A 24480-nucleotide genomic window follows, 5' to 3' on the forward strand; every position below is an offset into this window, starting at 1 on the left:
GTAGTGCTAAAACTCTTCCAACTTCATAACCTAATTAGCAATAATACGTCATTCGGATTCTTCCAGGACGGAAAATTCCTACCTACAGAATACTTCATTTTCTGGTACTGGGATTGCCAGATATAAAGCACCATTTTATTTCCTTTTTTTTTTTTTTAATGTTTATTTGTTTTTGAGAGAGAGAGAGCCCAAGCAAAGGAGGGGCAGAGAGAGGGAGGGGGACAGAGGATCCAAAGTGGGCTCTGTGCTGACAGCAGTGAGCCCGATGCAGGACTAGAATTCATGAACTGGAAGATCATGACCTGAGCCAAAGCTGGATGCTTAACTAACCGGCCACCTAGGTGCCCCTAAAGCACCATTTTTCTGCACTTATCAAAACTATGAGGTCTATATAAGGATCACTGTCCTCCAGGATAATGGGGATGATCAAGTAGCTTGTTTTCCATAAAAGATCTCTACACAAAGCCTTTTGGGAAAAGTGTGTTGGTGATACTTATGGACCTCTAACTACCAACCTAAAGGCAGAAGAAAATAACTGGCTCATGAGAACAAATGGAAACATTCAGAAAGTTGTCTACAATGGGTTAGATCCATGGATGAGAAATATTTTTATGCACTGTAGCACCTAGGGTTTTCATTTCTCAAAGATACAGAGAAAATGCTACAGAAAACAACTACTTCCATTTAGAAGTTAGCCTCTTTTCCTATTTTAGATCTTGACTTCTCATACTAAAATACACTGATGATAGATAGTGTTATCTGTTACTGGCTACATCATGCTGGCAAATTCAAGACACATGCATTTCTCTAGAAAATAAGGTATCTGAATCCCAGGCCAGTTGCTGCATACTTTGTTTTACACACACACAACACACAACACACACACACACACACACACACACACACACACACACACACACAGTCTTTTCAGTAGCAACCCAAGATCCTGGTTCGATATACAGCATTTGAACACCTTAACTTTTATTTAAGCTTTTCTGTATGGCAGCTGCTTATGTGCAGACATGATGGTCTTACAGGTAAGTCCATTAAAATCTACTCTCTAAAAAAATCGAATAGTGAAGTGGGTACTGTCAATAGTACCCAACATTAAAATTATATATGACAATTTTTTATCACTAGGATCAATTTTTAAGATGGAAATTTGATAAAAATAGACTTGGAATGTTTAGCAGAAAAATAACTAAATGCTGATCATAGCATATACAGTTTCTAATGTATCAGTTAATTCTTTGTAGAAACAATTCCATTTTGGGTCAGGTGCATGAATTATTTACAAAGATACTCAGTAGTCAGGGTGATCTCTTACAATGCGATCAATCAAATCTCAATACTCCCTTGCTCAAAACCTTCATACCGCTTTCCATTACAATTTGGACAGAATAAAGTCCAAAGTCCTTATCAGGTCATCACAGTCAGGCACTCTTTCTCCCTCCGACCTTGTCTCCTACAAGCTCCTCCTTGATTGTGCCATCCCCCCAACATGCCACACTTGTTCCTGCCTCAGAGGCGTAATTATGTGGGTTGTCCCTTTGCCTGGAACACTCCCAATATCTCGCTCCCCCATTTCACTTGAGTACTCCTCAAATGTCATCCCTTCAGGGAGAGAATCCTTCAGCACTGCTCTGCTCCACTGTCATCCCCTGGTTCAATTTTTCTTCAAAACATTTATCATTATTTAGGTTTATGTTTATTTGTAGACTTTATTTTCTGTCTCATGTGCAAGTTTCAAGAAGGCAGGAACCAACCTTGTCTTATTTACTGCTGCATACCTATCATCCTGGCATAGCACCACTCTCGCAGTTGCTAACATTTGCTGAGAGCTCACTGTGCGCCTGGCCGCGTTTCCAGCTTTATTACTTCATTTGATCTGCACAACAGTCCTCAGAACCTTCTAATTTGCCTAAGAATGACTAGACAGTAAGTGGCAGAGCTAGGACTGGAACCCATCGATTTGATTCTGCAGCCTGAGTCCATCATTGTTACATTATTCTAATGCAAACTTTATGTTTGCATTGTTAGAATTTATGGATAAAAAATACTTAGGAATTATCGCAAGAAAATATGATAATGAATTAGCTCTTAGGGCAGATAAAGTATCACGAATGGGTTCTTAAAACTACCTTTTAATAAGCTTCTAATGTTCTCTGCCATATTTAAATATTGTAGCTCCAAAACAAAGGTTAGAAATGTTTCTAAATGTTCAGATTTAAGGAAATCAACACTTAAAATTTATATTCTAAGCATAAAGAGTAAGTACATTAAGCCACCAAATACATTTTCAAGTTGGACGCATTCAGTTAGAAAGAACAGAGACAATCTAACAACTGAAGATTACACCTGTGCAAATGGTTACATGCATCGGCGCAAGTAATAAAGGCAACACTCCCTCTAATAGGCCGGTAAGTTACAAAATGAATCTCTCTGTAATCTTCAACTTCATAACTTTTCTGAATTTTAAGTGAACCCGAATTTGCTAAAAGCAATGCAGACAGTACAACGAATAAGCCCAGGACATGTGTGCAAGGTGGTTTTTTCCTTTAAATCTGTAATAGAATTGAAAGCTACTAAAGCCTAAAGTAAAATCATACCTGCTGAATGGGACTTTGTGCCTGAAACAGTATTCTTCGTCCTAGTAGTTCTGCAAAGATACATCCGACAGACCAGATGTCAATAGCATTGCTGTAATGACGACTGCCCATCAGGATTTCCGGAGCCCGATAATACTGAGTAACAACTTCCTGAGTCATATGACGGGATTCATCTAATTCCTCCACTCTGGCCAATCCAAAATCACAAATCTAAATAGAAAAGATTATCAAAATATTGTTAAAGAGACACATGTATTTACAAATGGTAAAGTAAAACAAAACAGCCAAAAAGTTAAAATTTTGATAGATCTCCAAACTCAGAAGTTTTCAATGATACAGGTAGGGTATATTTGTGTCAATGCATAATTTGATCTTATCGGTATAAGAGGGGGGAAAAAAGGCTCAAACTTCCTTATTTCTATATAAAATGATGATCTTAAAAATATTCTTCTCACTTTTAATGTCTTTTCAATTGACAACTAAACCAAAAAGACAGCTCAACGCACATTTCTAGGTTTAACGTAGAAACCAAACTATGTATTTTCAAGGCTTCTTGAGGAAGTATTATAAGAAAAAAAAAAAAAGAGCCAATCTTGAAGACTTCCTGAACTATGTTCACTCTCATTACAGAATACACGTAGTAAAATTTCTTTAAATCAAACTGAGTCCTAAACTTCACATGTATCTATTTTTAAAATACTAATTCACACTCAAATGTGTGAATATGTCAAAATGTGGCACACTGTAGGATACCAGTGCCACTAGGTTCATTCTTTTCTTCGTGCCGTAAATATTTAACTTAATGCCTCTCAAGTTTTGGACAGCACGCTGGAACCTGGCGACACAACAGTAGATGAGGAAGATTGGTTAATTTACATGCAGACCGAAAAACGAATCTTTTCCTGTTACTTCTGTTTACTGAGAGGCTGCAGTTGCAAGATGAGCTGTTAGTGGACAACAGCAGTGCCACCAATGGCAACTTCTGCTTATTTTCAGGAATTAAGACTTTCTTGAAACTAGGCAAACAAAACAGAAAGGGGGAGCACTGAGGCTAAGATAAGAGAGTAACGGTCTTCCAAACTTTAGCACTCTCACTGATTAACTTCATTGAGTCAGTGTTAGAAGTGACAAAATAACACTGTTCTAAATTGAGGTCCCAGCCTACGATTTTATTTGAAAAAAGGGTCTGACAGCTAAAAAAAAAAAGTTGGAAAACCATAGCAAAAAGGAAACAAAACAAAACAAAACAAAACAACAACCAAACTATAAGTTGCTTATCGGGGCACCTGGGTGGCTCAGTCGGTTAAGCGTCCGACATCAGCTCAGGTCATGATATCACAGTCCGTGAGTTCAAGCCCCGTGTTGGGCTCTGTGCTGACGGCTCAGAGCCTGGAGCCTGTTTCAGATTCTGTGTCTCCCTCTCTGACCCTCCCCCGTTCATGCTCTGTCTCTCTCTGTCTCAAAAATAAATAAAAACATTAAAAAAAATTAAGTTGCTTATCAAATCCTCCCAAAGGCTAGGGTTCAAATAACACATAATATTTAAAATGCCATGGTGTTTTAGGATATCTTTTAAAACAAAACAAAAACCAAAGAACTTTAATCCATTTTCCTATCATTCTTGTATTTAGAGTAAAAAAAAAAACAAAAAACAAAAAACAAAACAACAACAACAACAACAAAAAACAACCAACCACCCACCGGACAGAAAATATTTTGTTATAAAGCAAGTCCCTTGTTAAAAACATCAGTCTGGAGTCATTTTTGGAAATTTATCTGGAAGACACGCTAAACCCAAAGTAAGAAGTTTATAGGATCAGATAGCCAAAAAGATAATGAGATTTCCAACAAAATTATCCATTTTGTGCTTAATAGGAAATAAAATATATTCATAATATGAAAGGATATAATTTAAAAGAAATGTTTTGTCATAATTATTTTTGATGAATTTGTACATTTGAGAAGGCAGAATTAGTTTGTCCATAGCTTGACATTCCATTCTGGGTTTTATTTTTATTTTTTTATTTTAGCGAGAGAAAGAGAGAGAGCGAGAGAGAAAGAGAGAGAGAACGAACCTTAAGCAGTTTCCACGCTCAGTGCAGAGCCCAATGTGGGGCTCCATCCCACGACCCTGGGATCATGACCTGAATCGAAATCAAGAGTCTGATGCTCAACTAACTGAGCCACCCCAGAAGCCCCCTAACCATTCTGGGTTTTAAAAGTAGGCAGCTTGGACAAGTCAAAGGAACAGGGCACAATTTCAATTTATCCTGATCTGTGTATTGGTTTATTCATAATTGACATTTTCCTCTAGTTACTCATTTATGTAGCCAGAAGTTACAATACCATTACTAATGATTTTAAAAAATAGACTTCAGGGGCGCCTGGGTGGTGTAGTTGGTTAAGCCCTCCGATTCTTGATCCTGCTCTGGTCATGATCTTGTGGTTGGTGAATCTGAGCCCCGCATCAGACTCTGCACTGATGGTGTGGAGCCTGCTTGGGATTCTGTCTCTCCTTCTCTCTGCGTTTCCCTGGCTTGTGTGCTCTCATGCTCTCTCTCTCAAAAATAAATAAACATTAAAAAACTCTTTTTAATGGATTTCAAGCAGGTAATGGCATCAAGCATTCTACACAAAATGCTTTGTGAAATTCTCCAACCAGAAACCAAAACAAGAAAAAACTGGCATAAATTGTCATAAAACTGATTTGGCCTGAACGGAATAAAGAATTCTTAAGTTTTTTGTTTTTTTGTTTTTGTTTGTTTGTTTGTTTTAATTACAATGAGGGTTGTGGGAATAGGTTGCAGATCTCTTCAAAAAGGGGAAAGGTAGCAGGGGAATGAACTCAATGACCTATAGAAAGAATATTTACTTCAGTGGACACTGGGGACAATTAATTTCTCTGTGGAAAGAGACTGCACTACGACACTAGTTGTTTTCAGGGAAATTATGAAAAATAGTTAAAAAAAAAATCTTTCCAGAGTTAAATCAGAAACAGTTCTTGAAGGCTATAATGAAGGGAGAATTTTATCCTAAAGCAGTATATCATACCAGCTTTTAAAGAAAATTGGGCCACAGTTTAAAGAAAGCATTTAAAATACAAAATTATATTCATTTATATACTTGCTTTTAATATTTAGTTTAACTGCCATCAAGCTAAGTAACAATAACAGCTTGATTACTTATAAAGCAGGCAACATTTAAAAACCAGTTTTTTACAAATATATCAGTTGAAACGTTAACAATATTTACTGCAGACTGAAGCACCATGTAATACTGTAGCCACTCACAAACTAAACGGAATTTAAATTTGCTTACACAGGATGGCACAGCTCTAGGAAGGCCCTTATCTCTACCTTCTATGATGGGGAAGGTAGGGTGGTTCTCTTCCTATCTAGGAGCTCCATGAATACATCTCTCTATTGGAGGCAGGGAGATGCACATATGTGGATTTTGCAATTGGTGAGCCACTCACTCTAACAAAAAACGGGCAGGGGTGAGGGGGTGGGTGGATGGAGACACTGGGGGAAAGTAAAATGGAAACTGATGGCTTGAGATTTTGGAGCTACTAACTATAATTAATCCTGTAATCAATACCCCCTCAGAGGGGGTAGCAGGATTGGCTACTATATTGTCAAATACATTTAACCCTTTCCTGGCTTAGTACTTTCACTTGTGTTTCCGCTTCCCTACTTTACTACCTCAGTCACGCAGGGTATAAAAATGCTACAAGTTTCTTAAAAGCCATACTTCATTCTCATATAAACAGCTTACTGGTTTTCCAATATTCCTTTTGATGTGTACTTCTTTTAACAATTGAACAACTGAAAAAGAAATCACCTTCTCCATCTTCTTTCTGGTCACATTGCAATTCCAATTTCAGTGTTTCTAAAACATATGCAAGCTATCATGAAGAAACCATGAGTCAAGACTACAAATCAGTTACTGTGGCCATGACTAGTGACATTGCTAGGGAAACCTGGGTTCTTTCATTTTTGGCAAAGCGATGAAAACAAATTTAACTCTTTCACAAAAACACATTGCTCTTAATCCTGCCTTGACATTCTGAATTTTTCTCAGATACTCAAATAAACTGAAAAGCTACCTTTAGAACACAGTTGCTGTTCACAAGGAGATTCCCTGGCTTAATGTCTCGATGTAAAATGCCAGCTGAATGGAGATATTTCAAACCTGAAATAACAAACGGATTTAATTGCAGATATTTAATTCCTTTCGCTCAACCAATGATTTGGGGGGAAAACCACAGAAACAGAGAGTACAGGATTTAAGACTGTTCTCTAAATGATGGCCTAATAAACATTATTAAAAGCTAGACTTAGCCCTACCTCAAAAAACCTGTAATTTTGCGACAGTAAAATAAAGTGTCATCAAAGGCTTGCACAATCTACAGATCATGCCTATAATTCAAAAGATGATTTAGGTTTAAATATAGATAAGCTTTTCAGGCACTGGAATTAAAGCTGACCATATGAACGTCCTCAAATTGCTCCTAGGTGTGGGTTGGCCACTGGAGCTCTGCTGCTGGTACCGTCACCCTGTGATTCTCATTACCCACCGGGGAGCCTTTCCCAGGGCAGATTTTTACTGGGAAGACAAAAGTCAGCAACCTGCCCAGGTCTGTCAGTAGTATTCTCCACCACTGAGATTCAAGAGGGTAATAATTAATTACTTTACAATATTTCTGACACCTTAAAAGACCGAGGGTTGTAGCACTGCTAAAAAAAAGGTCACAGCTTCAAGGCTGAGTCTTCTGAACAAAATACAGTAAATCATGTATTTTTTTCAAGTGTAAAAAAAGATCCAGTATCCAGTATCTTTATTCTGTCCCCCACCACAGAATGTCAACAAATCCATAGAAAGTGAACATCGTGGTTTTAACGTTGTGCTTTCATTCTGTTGTTAGATGCTTTTTAACCTCTATAAAGAATGTCTGAATTCTATAAATCCTAGTGAGGGAGGGGCAGGGGGAGGATATTTTACTAGGTAAGGAAGCTGTTTCAGCTTTAAACAATTAATTCTCCATTTGTAACAGCAAAATTCCAAAGGACACACCTGATGGCCAGAAGAAGCTCCATCAATGTCGGCTCAAACTGCCTCTCCATCAGGTTGGTGCTCTCGAGTGAGCCAGCCTGAAGAATTATTTAGCTGGCTGTTTCTCAGTCTCCTTGATGCTCTGGCTTTAAGAGTCATTTTGTTTTTCTAGAATTGGACTCAGGTACACCAGCCAACACTTTGATCAGGCTTATGTACTGCTGGTTTGAAGAATAAATGTCTGGATGACACAAGTTACTTTTTAATTGAGTTATCTGATGCCAGTCACATATCCCTACTAAAGGCCGTTTAGTGGAAACTTTGTGACAGACCACGGGGTTTGACAAACCCTCTTGCTTATTTACTCCCTAGATTAACCTAGTCATGAATTAGGGCTTTCTCTTCCATCACTGAAAATAAGAACCATTTGCCCACCCTTAAAAAAGCCTCTTATTTAACATCAAGCATAGAGAATATTATATTTGACCTTGGTCAAAAGAAAAAAGTCTTTAGGGAAGAAGAAAGTCTTGGGAGGTCAGATTAAAGTTCAAATGAAAAGCAAAACATTTCACGTATACAGTGACACTACCTTTTTCTTCACAAAGAAAAGCTTACCTCGCAAAATCTGATAAAGAAAAACTTTGACATGATCTGAGCTGAGTGGTTGAGGAGAGACGATAATTTTATGTAGGTCACTCTGCATCAATTCTGTGACAACATATCTTGAAGTTTTAAGTTAAGGAGAGTTCAGAGAATTCAGCCCCAATCCCCTCAAAGTAGGCGCTAGGTCTAAAGAATAACTTCCACTCTTAAGGCTGGAGAAAGTTTAAGGAAAGAAAGCTTCTAGACAGTATGACAAAGGTGAGAATTCCAGCCCTCACAAGACAAAAAATTGCCAAAATTGAAGAATTTACCATTTAAAAGTTAGCAGACATAAACTAAGTGACTCCTCTATAATTAGCATTATAAAAGAAAAATAAGGGTAAATATTTTTTAAATTAAGTTTTTAATTCCAGTGTAGTTAACATACAGTGTCCTATTAGTTTCAGGTGTATAACACAGTGATTCACAGATTCTACACATTACTCAGTGCACATCAGGATAAATGTACTCTTAATCCCCTTCACCAATTTCACCCATTCTCCCCTGTAGGTGGGGACAGTTACCTCCCCCTCTGGTAACTGTCCTCTATAGTTAAGACTCTTTTTGCCCCCTTTGTTCATTTGTTTTATTTCTTAAGTTCACTATGAGTGAAATCATATGGTATTTGTCTTTCTCTGACAGACTCATTTAACTTAGCATTATATTCTCTAGAGCCATCCATGGTTGTTGCAAATGGCAAGATTTCATTCCTTTTTATATTCGATTATATACATTGCATACCCATTTATATTCCATTATATATATCACATCTTCTTTATCCATTGTATATCACATTATATTCCATTGTATATCCATTTATATTCCATTATATATATCACATCTTCTTTATGCATTCATCTATCGATGGACAACTTGAGTTGCTTCCATAATTTGGCTATTGTAAATAATGCTGCTATAAACATAGGGGTGCATGTACCCTTTTGAATTAGTGTTTTTCTGGGTTTTTTTTTGGGGGGGGTGGTAAACACCCAGCAGTGCCAATCCTGGATTGTAGGGTATTTCTATTTTTAACTTTTTGAGGAACCTCCATACTGTTTTCTACAGTGGCTGTACCAGTTTGCATCCCCACCAACAGTGCACCAGGGTTCCTTTCTCTCCACACCCTCGCCAACACTTGTTGTTTCTTTTTTTGATTTTAGCCATTCTGACAGGTGTGAGGTGGTATCTCATTGTAGTTTTGATTTGCATTTGCCTGATGATGAGGGATACTGAGCATCTTTTCATGTGTCTGTTGGCCATCTGTATGTCTTCTTTGGAGAAATGTCTGTTTATGTCTTCTGCCCGTTTTTAATTGGATTATTTATTTTTTGGGTGTGAAGTTACATAAGATTTTTATATATATTGGATACTAACCCTTTATCAGATAAGTTATTGGCAAATATCTTCTCAATAAGGGTAAACATTTTAAATGACAGCCAGGCCAGGAAGAATGTGAAGATCAAGGAGTCTCAGTGTCTATTCAGACATGTTACTGGAGCATCCTGTGAATCCAAACAAGAGAGGGTTGGGGGTCTCACCCTAGGCCACCAAGGTACCAATGGAAAGGATGACAATCTACCCACCAACTGTGGCTTAAGTTACTTTATAAAGTATAATACTCCTAGAAATGTATAAAACGATTAGTTCAAATCCAAGCCTTCCTCCAATCTTAATAATTTGTTTTGTTATTTAACTTTTTTTTTTTTTTTTTTTTACATTTATGCCTCCCTTATTAAATTTTAAGCTTCCTATGCTTTTTACTCTTATACCTTCAGGGTTTTGTTCGATCAACACATGGTCGATGACCATAGGCTGGAGCATGGGGAGAAATGAAGATGTAGAATTCAACTCTTGTGAATATAACTTTTGCTGTATCTAGAATAGGACAGATTCAGGTCTTACTCCTACCCACAGTTAATGATTCATTACAAATCTGGGTGAATTTTATGATTTAAATTTAACCTTCCTTAAGACAAGGGGTGAGTACCTTTGACTTTGGGAGATTGCTACAGGCTTTAAATTCTTCCGATACCTCGTGAAAGTTAGTTTCATGTTCTGGGTTAAAACACTAAGGCTCCCCTACCCCTGTATAACTGAAAGCGGGAACAGGCAAAAAAAAAAAAAAAAAAAAAAAAAAAAAAAAAAAAAAAAAAAGAAAAAAAAAAAAGAAAAGAAAAGAAAAGAAAAAAAAGCATAGCTGTTACTGGATTGCAGAGTTATTTTGCTTTCTTACATAGTTCTTCAGATCCTACCTTTCTTCTTCCAGAGCGAGATTATGAAATCTTTTTTAAGGACAACCCATCTGACACCCCGTAAAACACCTTTTGTGCCAGTACTGACTGTCCCACAGCTAGTCCTAGAAGATATAGTCTATCTTAAGGGGCAGCTGTAGTCTTAGTGTGCTTAGCATGAGCTATAAATGAACTAAGAGGGTCCAGGGACTCGTGTTTTAGCATTTACATGCTCACTGTAAGGGTAAATGCTAGGCATAAAAAAATAAAGATGAGAAGGCGTCTGCCTTCAAAACTTACAATAATTTTTTTTAAAAGTGCTATTAGGCTTTGGTTTTTACTTTTATGAACTTTAAAGACTCTTGTAGTAAGTGGTCATTATCTGGGGAGAATGATTTAAAAACACTTCTAATTTAACGTTTTAGCAAAAACAAGTAGTAACAACTTGAGAGTAGGGAGGAGAACTAATTGATAATGCTTTGACACACAATCAAAACACCCTCCTTGAAACATTTAGGTCAAATGGCTTCTAGAACACCTGACTGCTGGCTTTTCTTCTCTCTCACTGGTTGTTCCTTTTCAATCCTCCTTTGTTTTCTTCTCCAATTACTTAATGTTGAAATGTCCCAGGGCTTGGTCCTCTTGTGTTTCCACACGCACTTTCTTGGGCAAGTGGATCCAATCCTAAGACTTTAAATAGCATACTTGCAGATCACTCCCAACGTTGTATTTCTAGTTAATCCTGTTTCCTTAAGTCCAACCCCGTTCATCAAACTGTCTACTCATCATCTCCTCTGGATGTCTAATTGACATCTCAAACTGTCCAAACATGTATTCTCCATCTTTCCCCCACCAAATCACTTTTTCTAGTTGTAGGCTTTCCCACAGAAAACTTATTTTTCCAGCAAGCTGCTCACACCACAAACCACAAACCTTGGAGTCATCATAGATTTCTCTTTCTCTCTCGCTCCCACCTCCAATCCATCAGAAAATCCTGTTGGTTCTTTCATAATTTAGCCACAGAATTAGACTACTTCTTATCATGTCCACTGTTACCTCCTATGGCCCAAGACCCCTAGATTTCTAACACACAGGAGACAGAATAAACTTTTGACTGTTACATTTTTATTTTGTCTATACACTGAGTTACTTTATTATATAGATAACATAATTTTTAGGGTTTTTATATTCTTACGTTACTTTTACCTGAGGTTTTATTAATCAGATTCTTTCCAAAGAATTATATTCTACTCCATAATGAAGATTAGTGAGGAAATGAGATTTAGCATGCAGAATTTCCTAGGAACAGTTTTCAGTGACATGTTAGAATTGTTCTATAAAATGATACATATCAGTTAAATTATGGTATTCTTACCAGGTTTAGATTTAGATTTTATTCTTAATAGCTTATAAATTTTTACATTTATTTAATTTTGACAGGGAGAGAGAGAGAGAGAGAGAGAGAGCGTGCAAGCAGGGGAGGGGCAGAGAGAGACACACAGAATCCAAAGCAGGCTCCAGGCTGTCAGCACAGAGCCTGATGTGGGGCTTGAACCCATGAACCATGAGACCATGACCCAAGCCGAAGTTGGATGCTTAACCGAGTCACCCAGGCACCCCTTACATTTTTTTCTTTAGTTTTAAACACACAGAAAACTTGGAAGAATTAAACAGTGATCACCCATATATATATACCCACCACCCAGATTCTATACTTAACAATCTGATTTAGTACATGTTTATCCATGGCTCTTTCCATTCATCAATTCACCTTTTTTTTTGGGGGGGGGGGCTGCATTTCACAGGACAATCTTTTTGAATGACAGCCAGATTATGTCACTCTTCTGCAAAAGCTTATTTCATTTAGAGTCAAAGCCAAAGTCCTTAAAATGTCCTTACATGGCCAGAAATGATCTGGCGTCTTACTGCTCTGACCTCCTTTCCTACCATTTTTGCTATTTTGTTATTCTCTAAACATGTTAGACACACTCTGACCTTTGCTCTAGCTGTTCCCTCTGCCTGAATGGGCTTTCCCAGACACCCTGGCTAACTTTCTCACCTCCTTTGTGTTTTTGCTCAAATCTGATCTTTTGAATGAGGTCTACCTTGACCACCCCAGTACCGCACCTTGCATGCTTTATACAACAGCTATCCCCCTGCACATCTCTACCTTTTCTTTTTTCCCTTTAGTACTTATCCTCCATAATTTACTTGTTATGTTTATTGTTTGTTGGCCTCCCCAGTCCTGCTCCATGAGGACAACAAGAGTTTTTGTCTGTTTTGTTCACAAGTCCATCCCAAACTGTCAGAAACAAATGCCTGCATTACAGTTAAGTCTCCTATAAACATCTGTTGAGTACATGAACTAATATATACTGAGCACCCACTAGATAAACAATACTCTACTAGTATTTTAAATATATCATCTCATCTAATTTTCATGGCAATCCTACGAGGGAGGTGTTAGTACTTCCAATTACAGATGAGGAAATTGAGGCTACCAGAAGGCAAGTAACCTATCTAAGGTTACACAGTAGTAGAACTCGGTCTTGACTATGTTTAAGATCGTTTCAATGGCTGGGTTTTATCTTCCCTTCTTTTTTTGAGTTATATTTTTAAAAACTGTAATAAAATATACTAAATGTTTACTGTGTTTTTTTAATAGAAGAATTTCAGTTAATGAATGCAGAAGCAATGTTAGATGAGTAAAAAAATAAAGATTGCCATTTTTCAACGTCTATGGTATCACGGATACAGGCATTGATTATCAATGGCTGTTAAAACCATTTGAAAGGGATGAGACTGATCAGCATCACCTCAAATCACCACTCAACCTAGCAACACTTAATGTGGGATGAGATATTGTATCTCTATAAGATGCACACCACTGCCCAGAAAGTATTCAGGTCTTAAAAAAAAAAACCTTAATAAAACGAATCCTCTAGCTCTAATTACTAGTTTACTAGAAACACGGAGAATAAAAGAGCAAGAGACACTATGAAGAAGCAATCAGCTAAACACAATGTGGATCATTCTTCTGAAAAAAATTTTCCAACAAATCAATGACAAAAAAGGGGGGGGGGTTGGGTAGGTGAGGGGAAGAGAAGGTAGGAATGTTTGGGATAAAATAGTCTCAAGAGATGTAATAATGAAACGCAATATATGGACTGTGTTTAGAATCTGATTCAAACAAACCTGACTAAAAAAGTGATCTTTGAGTGGGACGCCTGGGTGGCTTAGTTGGTTGAGCATCTGACTTTGGCTCAGGTCATGATCTCATGGCTCATGAGCTCGAGCCCCGCATCAGGCTCGGTGCTGACAGCTCAAGAGTCTGGAGCCTGCTTCCGATTCTGTGTCACCCTCTCTCTCTGCCCCTCCCCCATTTGTGCTCTGTCTCTCTCTCAAAAATAAACAAACATTAGAACAAATTAAAAAAAAAAAAGATCTTTAAGGAGATCAGGGAATAGTATGGAATTAGCTAATTTTATTACGTGTGATAATGACATAATAGGTTTTTAAGGCCCTTATCAGTTAGAAATGCAAATTTAAGTATAGGTAAAATAATTTGAAGTCTAGGACCTACTTAAAAAAAATACATTTATTTATGGTTGAGAGAGAGAGAGAGAGGGAAGGGGGGGAGAGAGGGAGAAGAGTAGGGGAGGGGCAGAGAGAGAGGGAGAGAGAGAATCCCAAGCAGGCTCCACGCACAGCACAGAACCTGACTTGGGGCTCAATCCCATGACCAGGAGATCATGGCCTGAGCCGAAATCAAGAGTTGGATGCTTAACCAACGGAGCCACCCAGGTGCCCTTGAGATCTACTTTAAAATACTTTCAGCCTTCCTTTCCCTGCCCTCAATAAAAAGGGAAAGAGGGTGAGATTGGCAAAATGATGAGCAACTGCTGAATGTGGGTAGCAGGTAAATAATAGTTATTATACTACTGTCTCTACTTTTCTGTATTTTTGAAAATTTCCAAAAAAGTTTTTAAAGAAAACCTTCACTGTATAAAACTAGAGAAATACAAGAAAGCCAAGGAATAGAAAAATGACCCAGAATCCTACCTCTTTGAATGAACCTATAACATCTTTGTGAAAAGTTGTACATGCATACACGTATGTATATTTAAAATTGGGACTGTAACATAAACGTGGTGTTGCTGCCTGTTTTCTTAATAAAATACAGCATTTTCTCCTGTTATTAAATATTCTTAAAAAATTAAAAATTTTTTAATGTCTATTTACTTTTGAGACAGAGAGGGACAGAGCGTAAGCGAGGGAGGGGCAGAGAGAGAGGGAGACACACAATTCGAAACAGGCTCCACGCTCTGAGCTGGCAGCACAGAACATGATGCGGGGCTCGAACCCACAAACTGTGAGATCGTGACCTGAGCCGAAGTCAGATGCTCAACCAACTGAGCCACCCAGGCACCCCCCCCCCCCCGCAAATTTTTTTTGACAGAGCGTGTGCAGGTGCATGCAAGTGTGTGGAAGGAGCAGAGGGAGAGGGAGAGGGAGAATCTTAAGCAGGCTCCAAGCCCAGCGCAGAGCCTGACAAAGGGACTGATCTCATGACCGCAAGATCACGAACTGAGATGAAATCAAGAGTCGGGACACTTAACCGCCTGAGCCACCCAGGTGCCTTGTTAAATATTCTAATGAAGCAGAATTTTTATGACCATATAGTGTTCAAATGAATGAGTAGAATTCATTTAACCAACCTATCGTTGTTGAAAACCCAAGTCATTTCTAATTATACTTTAAGCAAACCTGAGATAAACATCACATATCTATGTATCTATATCTTTATGTGAATCGGATTATTTCCTAATATATTCCTTTAAGTGGAATTATGGTGTCAAAGCAGAACATATTACATACGCTTCTTTTTCCCATTTAAAATATCTTGTGAACATCTTTTCATGGTAATCCAGTTCTTTAATATAATTTTAGGTACTTTAAATAGTATTCCATCTTATGGATTATGTCATGACTTAAGGAATCCCTATCACTGGACATTTAGGTTATCACCGTTTGACTGTAATGTGGCTCTGTGGGAGGGCTTAGAGCTTTACAGTTTTGTGTCATAAGGGGTCTTCGATTATGTATATAGATCCTTTCTCTTGGGTTAATCCATTTCTCTAGAGAAGTCTTCCAAATTTCTGTCTTAGAAGGCACAGGCCAGGCTGCCAGGTTCTGTAGGAGTTGGGGAAGGGGCCAAAGACACGACAGCTCAGCTCATGCTGTCTCCAGGGAATAAAGCTTTGGTTTTCTGCGGGATAGGAAAAGAGTATCTGAATCTTACTATTTCCCTCTTGTATGCACTGAAAATATTTTTCCCCACTAGGAAATCTTTTTGTTCTCTATTTCATCATTTCCACCCACTAGGAACTCTTTTTTTTTAACGTTTTATTTATTTTTGAGACAGAGAGAGACAGAGCATGAACGGGGGAGGGACAGAAAGAGAGGGAGACACAGAATCGGAAGCAGGCTCCAGGCTCTGAGCCATCAACCCAGAGCCCAACGCGGGGCTCGAACTCATGGACCGTGAGATCGTGACCTGAGCTGAAGTTGGACGCTCAACCGACTGAGCCACCCAGGCGCCCCTAGGAACTCTTAATCATAGAGACAAGAAGAAACTTCTATTGGCACCATTAAGCCTTAATCAGAAGTCCCAATATTCTTGAATTGGTTCCAGAAATATCAAGGGGCAAAAACAAAGAAACATTACACATAAAACAACAACAAAACAAAAATAGAAACACTTCATAACTGCTATCACTGTATTAAATGTTGTCAACTTGAGAATTTTACTCCAGGAAAAAAAAATTCCTAAAGACAGTATGAAGCACTTATCTGTATGGGATGTCAGGCACGTCTGCTGAGTTTGACAACTTTTTGTTCCTGCGAGGATTGAAAAGTTCTTGCATGGAAGTAGAGCAGGTTATATTCTACTCTGCCTTTCGTATCTACAAAACTGGGAGCCAAGTTGTGATGCCAGAATCTTTACTGTTAGTAGTGACAGTTGGTATGCATGCAAGTAGCAGAGAGAAAACATCTAATTTTCAAGTTATCGGGTTGAATTCATATTGCTGGCACTTGAAAAATCTTGCTTTGACTTATAAAAGGAATAAACGATACAAAAGCCAAAAACAGAGAGTAAGTATGAAATAATGTCATATGCTTTCTTCTAACAGAGACTACATTTTCAAAGAAAGGGGAAAAGGAAAACACTGGCTGGCTGGAATGGGTACTGCTCTATAACCAGATATTTTAGAAATAATTACTCATTTCAGAAAAAAATTCTTACATTTCATTTAGCATTATAAAACATGTATTTCCTGATCAAGGTGTTGTTCACCTTAAATCTACTGGATTTGAACTGACAATACTGGACCACTTTTGACCAAGAAAAACAATTTCATATGGTTTAACCCTACCTAACACAGAGCAAAGTATTACCAGGTGTCAAAAAGCAAGGCATTCAAAATGAATATAAAGCATGATTTCAAATGGTAAAGTCAATTCTTCTCTACTAAGACCACATGCCTACTATGTGTATAATTTCTCATAAAATATAAACTAGAGGGTATTCCCCCTGTTAAACACAAATGACTAGATTACCACGCCCCTGTCCTCAGGATCTGTGAACTTGAAAACTCTTTCATTCAACTGCCTGTTATAATACTTAAGAAAAGAGAGGGTCGGGGTGCCTGGGTGGCGCAGTCGGTTAAGCGTCCGACTTCAGCCAGGTCACGATCTCGCGGTCCGTGAGTTCGAGCCCCGCGTCAGGCTCTGGGCTGATGGCTCGGAGCCTGGAGCCTGTTTCCGATTCTGTGTCTCCCTCTCTCTCTGCCCCTCCCCCGTTCATGCTCTGTCTCTCTCTGTCCCAAAAATAAATAAAAAACGTTGAAAAAAAAAATTAAAAAAAAAAAAAAAAAAGAAAAGAGAGGGTCGCCTGGGTGACTCAGTCTTCTGGGCGTCTGACTCAGCTCAGGTCACAATCTCATGGTTTGTGGGTTTGAGCCCCGCATTGGGCTCTCTGCTGTCAGCACGGAGCCTGCTTTGGATCCTCTGTCTCCCTCCCTCCCTCTCTCTCTCTCTCTCTCTCTCTCTCTCTCTCTCTCTCTGCCCCTCCCCTGCTTGCAAGCACACACTCTCTCTCTTAAATAAATAAACATTAAAAAAAAAAAAAAGGAGTATACCTCTGCTGAAGATGACAAACTGACTTAAAAGAAAATGGGGTAGAGCACTGAGTAATGCAGAGAATTGCTGAATCACTATATTGTACACCTGAAACGAACATAACACTCTATGTTACCTACATTTGAATTAAAATAAAAAACTTAATAAAAACAAAAAAAAGCGAATGGGGGTAGGTTAATAAACTTAAATTAACCGGAAAGTCTAGGGCAAAAACCATACAAAGCTCCTGTCCACCTTTACCATTTTGCTTATTACCTCTGTGCAGAGATGCTTTCCTCTCCTCTAAAATCTTTTCTATTTAAAGTTTTTTAAATTTATTTTTGAGAGAAAGAGACAGAACATGAGCAGGAGAGGGGCAGAGAGAGAGGGAGACACAGAATCGAAGCAGTCTCCAAGCTCTGAGCTGTCGGCACAGAGCCCAACGTGGGGCTCGAATCAACGAACCGTGAGATCATGACCTCATGACCGGAGCCGAAGTCGGACGCTTAACTGACTGAGCCACCCAGGCCCTTCCTCTAAAATCTTTTTAAACATAAAAGACTGAAAAATTTTAAATGTATTATTTTTATAAAGTGATTAAATAGGCTACTCTGCAGAGAATAAGTTTTATCAAGCTTTAGTTTAGCAAAGTAAATTCTTCAGGAGAAATACATTTTTCACTCCACAAATAAAGGAGTTTTTTCCTCACAGAAAACAAGCCAACAAACAGGCCAACCTTTAAAAATTTGATTTCTCTGTACAATACAATTCCTGAATTTGAAGATTTAACAGTATAGCTTCAGAAATTTAGAAGCAACACACACCACTTTATGATAAGGTTTCTGCTTTGCTCCAGCAGAAATTCTCTGAAGTCTCAATCCCCAGCATAATGTCTCCCAGATGTCTCAACTAGTTGCCATGCCAACTAAAGCAGCTTAAATTAAATGAGGGCCTGAAAAAGCACCTGCATCTCTCCAGGTCTGTTGCGCATTAAATAAAGCTCTCTTGACAGGGACTCAGAGGTGCCATTAACTTGAACAGCAGCTATCTGATTATTGTTTCTGAGTAATTTAATGAGGGTCTCCAAACAAGAGGGAAAACAGGGTACTCTTTCCCTCTCTTGGTCCTTCTAAATGGGACAGCCTCTCCAACAGCTGGTGTACCCCCTGGGTCAATGACTCTGCTGTGGCCTCTTAAGTTACCTTTGGGTAAAGATAAAATATAGGATTAACGTTAGCGTGTTCAGGAGAATATTAACAGATTAACCATTTTCCCCTATTAAAACTCATCGTTAAAAACATGATCATAAAAAACACCGCACGGTATGCCAACCTCAGAGTGATTTGAACAGCCCTGTTAGAAAATAAATTGCTGCTGATTGCAGCAATTAGTTAACTAGCTCCGCAAAATATGGATTTCAAAATGTACTGATTTGCTTCAGAAAAATGAATGATGCAAATTAACAATTATAAATTCAAGGGTGGGGGGGATGCTGCTCTGATGCCTCGGGTGCCCAAGGGAAACAACGGTGTTTCCACGCTGTTTTAAAGAGCTTTTTGTTGCCGATGTTGTTACTATTGCTAATGTGGACATTTAGAAGGTGATTTTTAACGGGGTAGAAAACAGTCCTTTTGCTGCTCTCTCAAATATTATTAGCCACCGGGGTATATTAGTTAATAGAAATAAAAACTTGGCCAGAGAGGTTATGTGATTTACCCAAGGTCACATTCTATGTATGTGTGTAAAATGCCAGAACTACCTCTGGTTTCCCAGCTCTTGGTCCAGGGAGTCTCGACCCCACCAACCTGGTTCCCATAGGAGCCTTCCTACTATCATTCCCATGTCTTACCGACGAGTATCATCACAGAATGCAGATTACTTTGAAATAAAGAAAAGCTGACTTTTTTTTTTTTTTTTTGGAGAACAAGAGTGAGCAAGAGAGAGCGTAGGCTCTAAATTCCAATAGCTAGAGATTTAGATCTTTAAACATGTGAGGAAACTGGGGCACCTGCCTGGCTCCGTTGGTAGGGCATGCGACTTGATCTCAGGGTTGTGAGTTCGAGCCCCACATTGGGTGTAGAGATTACTTAAAATCTTTAAAAAAAGATAAATGCGAGAAAACCATCAAGATTTCTTTAGCTTCTACTGAATTTCTAAATTAGATGCACATTCTAATTGGCAATTTGCCTCTATCTGTAAAAACACATACATTTGGTTTCCTTAAAATGGTTTACTTTAAAAAATTATTTTTATTTTTTTTATTAAAAAAAGGTTTATTTATTTTTGAGAGAGAGAGAGAGAGAGAGAGAGAGAGAGCAAGCAGGGGAAGTGCAGAGAGGGAGGGAGACAGAATCCCAAGCAGGCTCTGCATTGTCAGCACTGAGCCTGATGCAGGGCTTGAACCCATGAACCGTGAGATCATGACCTGAGCTGAAACCAAGAGTAAGACGCTTAACCCACTGAGCCACCTAGGCGTCCCTAAAAAAATTGTTTTTAAACACATGAGAAACAATACAAATAAAAGCAATTAACACTTACTGAGTTCTTACTATGTGCCTGGCACGTTCTAAACACTTTGAATTATCTCAAGGAATTCTCACAACACAAGTCACAGGCTATTATTATAAAGAACTAATTGTTCTCTTTGTGATTCTGAGTCTTTCCTTTTGGAAGAACTGAATCCGAAGATGTCTCAAGTAATTGCTCAAATGCACACAAGTACTCTTCTTCATTTCTTCTAGCGCCTGAATTAGTCTTAGTTCTGTCGCTAGTAGGCCAGAGCCTCAAGTAAGAAACAACCCTACAATTTGCTGAGGGATTATCTCAGTTTGCTGAGAAGTATTTTGAGTCTCCTGTATGCCACTTTTAACACAGGTCACCTCATTCAATCCTCCTAGCAACCGGGGACTATTCCCATGTAACAGATATAGACTGGGGGTGAGGAATGTCAGGCCAACAGGCTAAATAATTACACCCCTTTTGCCAACAGAAAAATAAGACAAAAGTTAAAAAATCACAGAGGCAAGTTTTTCTACCTCACATTCTTTGCCTCTCTTTCCACCTCCTGAATATTCCACTTCCTTCAAGTCTTACTCTTCTTACCCTTCTTTAGTCAAGTTATAAAGCTAAAATTGATATTCAATAGATATTTTCCAGTACCTGTGAATCATATATGCTTACTTGAAATAGCTTCTTGAATAGCTTCATGTTCCCTATTAATTTCTTTAAATAGAGGAGAACTTAAATTAGCGTATGTGTATATGTTAGCCTATTATTCATATATATGTTCACACATATATATATAAATATAAAAATAAGAGGAATCCCTGGCTAACATACTGCGTGTGGGGGCTGGGCTAGCAGCCCTGGACAAGAAATGGGAGGGAAAAAAAAGTCTGCATTAGAGACTGCTAGAAATATAGGCCAGGCCTTTTGGTGGGCAGGCTAAGTTGAAAAGAGAAGTTTGAGGGGCGGCTGGATGGCTGAGTCAGTTGAGCATCCAACCCTTGATTTTGGCTCTGGTCATGATCTTACAGGTTGTGAGTTCAAGTTCCGCATCGGGTTCTGCACTGACAGTGTGGAGCCTGCTTGGGATTCTCTCTCTATGCCCATCTCCCATCTGTGTAGTCTTTCTCTCTCTCTCTCTCTCAAAATAAATATATAAACTTAAAAAAAAAAGGAAGAAAACATACGTTTGGGAATCATTAGATACGGTAAGAAATAATCTGTACTTTCTATTAAATGAAACCTGCCACAGATGAGATACTGATTTTGCTTTTGGTTATAATCTCCCTTTGCACAACATTTTTCTTTTTCTATTAAAAACATTTTTTTCATTCCTTTCCTTCTTTTATTTGAAAATCCTGGATACTGAAATTATGGAAGTATGTTGCCAAGAGTTGTAAGTTCAACCTCAACATCATGACACTCTTTAGAATAATGCACATCACTGTCATTAGCACAGTTTTTAGTGCATTGCACCCAAATTTAACATGCAGGACACACTACTCGACTTCCCCGAAAGTTGCTGAGGATGAAAATATGCTCATGAAGGACAGAGACCAAAGCAGGAAAAAAGCAAAAATAAGGAATCTTCTAACATTCCTTAGAAGAAATGAGGTGGGAATATAGAAGAGATACCAGAAAGGCAGACAAAAGAGAAGTATTTATGACTAAAACAAGTTTTAGGGTGCCTGCGTGGCTCAGTGGGTTAAGCGTCTGACTTTGGCTCCGGCCATGATCTCATGGTTCATGAGTTCTAGCCCCACATGGGGCTCTCTGCTGTCAGCACAGAGCCTGCTTCAGATCCGGTTTCTCTTTCTCCCTGCCCCTCCCTGGCTGCTTGCATACACACTCTCTCTCTCAAAAATAAAAAAAAAAAAAACATTAAAAACCCCCCACCAAAACCCAACCAGTTTGGGGCACGTGGGTGGCTCAGTCGGTTAAGCATCCAATTTCAGCTCAGGTCACAATCTCTCGATTTGTGAGTTGGAGCCCCACGTCCAGCTCTGTGCTAACTGCTCAGAGCCTGGAGCCTGCTTCGGATTCTGTGTCTCCCTCCCTCTCTGGCCCTCCCCCACGCATGCTCTATCTCTCTCTGTCCCCAAAGTAAAGAAACATTAAAAACAAAAAAACAGTTTCCCACAATTTTCTTTGATGCAAAAATGATTATGGGCAAGAAGAACAGGAAATTCATCCAGAGCCTGGCAGTCAACTATACCCTCAATGGTAGGACTCCCTGACTCCTTGCTCCAATTAAAACAAATCTGTACCATGATCAGTATTTGCTTGACCCACCCATCCCTATGATCTATTTTAGGAAGTAATTTAAGACTGCATGATAATCGGCCGCATGCCAGAAAACCTGACTACTCCAACTGTCAAAGGTAATTCTGCAGAAAAAGCTACACGATCACCACAGAAACAAATGCTGACACCAAATTCTGACCTTCAATTAGGAGTCAGATGATTGACTCCTTTTCTGTTTTTAGGAGGTCATGATTATTCAAGCAGTCTCAGAGGCTACAGGACTGGTGCCAGCAGCATCTTTGTGTAACCATCATCATTAGCATCAATAAATACCGACTGGGCACCAAGTGGGTGTAGAGAGCTTGCTAACTCCATGACAACACAGAGAAAAAAGATGGACGAATGCAAGGCAACATACAAGAGGTCAGAAGGGACTGAGATGAGCTGTAAAAATCAAGTAGAGAAAACAAGGAAGCGAAAAGATTTTTAATGTACTGTACATGGCCACAGAAGCTTGACTGAAAAAGAAAAATCCTTATTGAGAAAAAAAAAAAAAGCTCCTATTTGTCGAGAGTTTTCTATGTGTTAAGCCCCCAGCTTTAAATTTACTTAGCCTCATGTACTCTTAATTGCTCTAAGAAAGAAATCCTATCGTGATTCCTATTTTACAAACTAGTGTGCAGCAGAGTGAATACAAGATCCTGGCCTTTGTTCTGAACTTGTACTGTCTTTCAAAAGATAAACTTCGGGGTAAAGGGGAAGGAAATAATTCTACTTCAGAAGAGAGAAGGCCAGGAAGCTGGTTTTTACAATGAGGAGGTAAAGAAATTCAGGCAGTGGGAGGCGGCGTGGTGTAGGTTTTGGGATGAAAGACTAGGTTAGATTGTCAACTGCTACTTACTGGCTTAATAACATCAGGCAAGCTAACGAAATCCTCAGAGTTTGTTTCTGCGTTTATAAAATAGGGACAATGAAATATACTACACAGGGTTACTGCCAGGGTTTAGATGTTGTATGTGAATCATATATAAATGTCTGGCAACCGAGGGAACAGGGAGATTACTTGGGTAGCTGTTATCACCATCACTGTTACAGGAGGGAGGAAGGATACTGAATTTATTAAATATCAATATGCCAGGCACTGTGCCAAATGTGTTACATACACTAATTTGCTTATGCCTTGCAACAGTCCTTTGAAGAAAAATATTATCTCCATTTATCATTGAGAAAACTGAGGCTCAGGGAAAAGTATCATGTAACTTTTTGAAGGTCAAAAAGCTAAAAGAGAGGAGGGGAAATAAGGAGATGAATTCAGGAATGCCCAATATCAAAGTCCATGCCTTTGCCAAAATGTATGACCGTGTTCTTATTTTTCCTGACATTTCCCCCTCCCTGAAGAAAAACAAGCCAAAAGAATGTTAGTACAAAAAAACCCAACCAACCAACCAAACAAACAAAAAACACAAAAACACAAAACAGGCAACCGGTTGAAAAAGTTCCTTTAAGCTACTGATCTCAAAAGGAAAGATTAGGCTATCTCTTAAGGATATCAGTGCTGAAAAGGAAAGTTTTATTCACTTACGAAATGGGGTCTGGTGGTTTTCTGGCACCAAAAAATAGTATGTCGATGATAGTCACATTCTTTCATATGAGGACATAAAAACCTTTTAGATCAAGAAAAGTTTTCTACAGGGCACATAATTTTTGAGAGAGACCTAGGGTTGGTTTTGGACAGACTGGAAACTCAAGGGAACAATTATAAAAGTGCTAATCTTTGTTAGACTTTTGAGACCCTCTACGCAGGGACTCTGGTTCTGGTAAAGGGCTTCTAGTAATAGGTTTCTTAGTCTGGAGCTCAGGGTGGTAAAAATTAGTAACTGATCAGTATTCCACATATCCAAAAACAAACAAACAAACAACACATGCACACAAAACAAAACTTCACTTAGCTCATACGTAATATACTTCCTTTGGAAAACAGCCACCTCCACCTAATCCTATTTTCTACCATCTGA

General features: G+C 38.6%; 1 protein-coding gene across 3 annotated transcripts in view; it reads right to left on the reverse strand.

Annotated features, from left to right (window-relative positions):
* Positions 1–24480, reverse strand: part of NLK (nemo like kinase) — a 163443-nt gene that overhangs the window by 21124 nt on the left and 117839 nt on the right. For 2 of the 3 annotated variants that reach the window (XM_042965397.1, XM_042965396.1), the window contains exons 4-6: positions 8277–8383; positions 6715–6800; positions 2610–2819 (exon numbers count right to left, since the gene is read on the reverse strand). In XM_042965397.1, coding sequence (XP_042821331.1) covers positions 2610–2819; positions 6715–6800; positions 8277–8383 — 403 coding nt within the window. The remainder of the gene's footprint in view (positions 1–2609; positions 2820–6714; positions 6801–8276; positions 8384–24480) is intronic. The other variant, XM_042965398.1, reaches the window with a different exon arrangement.

The sequence above is a fragment of the Panthera tigris genome, chromosome E1, assembly GCF_018350195.1.
Source record: "Panthera tigris isolate Pti1 chromosome E1, P.tigris_Pti1_mat1.1, whole genome shotgun sequence".
Classification (NCBI taxonomy): domain Eukaryota; kingdom Metazoa; phylum Chordata; class Mammalia; order Carnivora; family Felidae; genus Panthera; species Panthera tigris.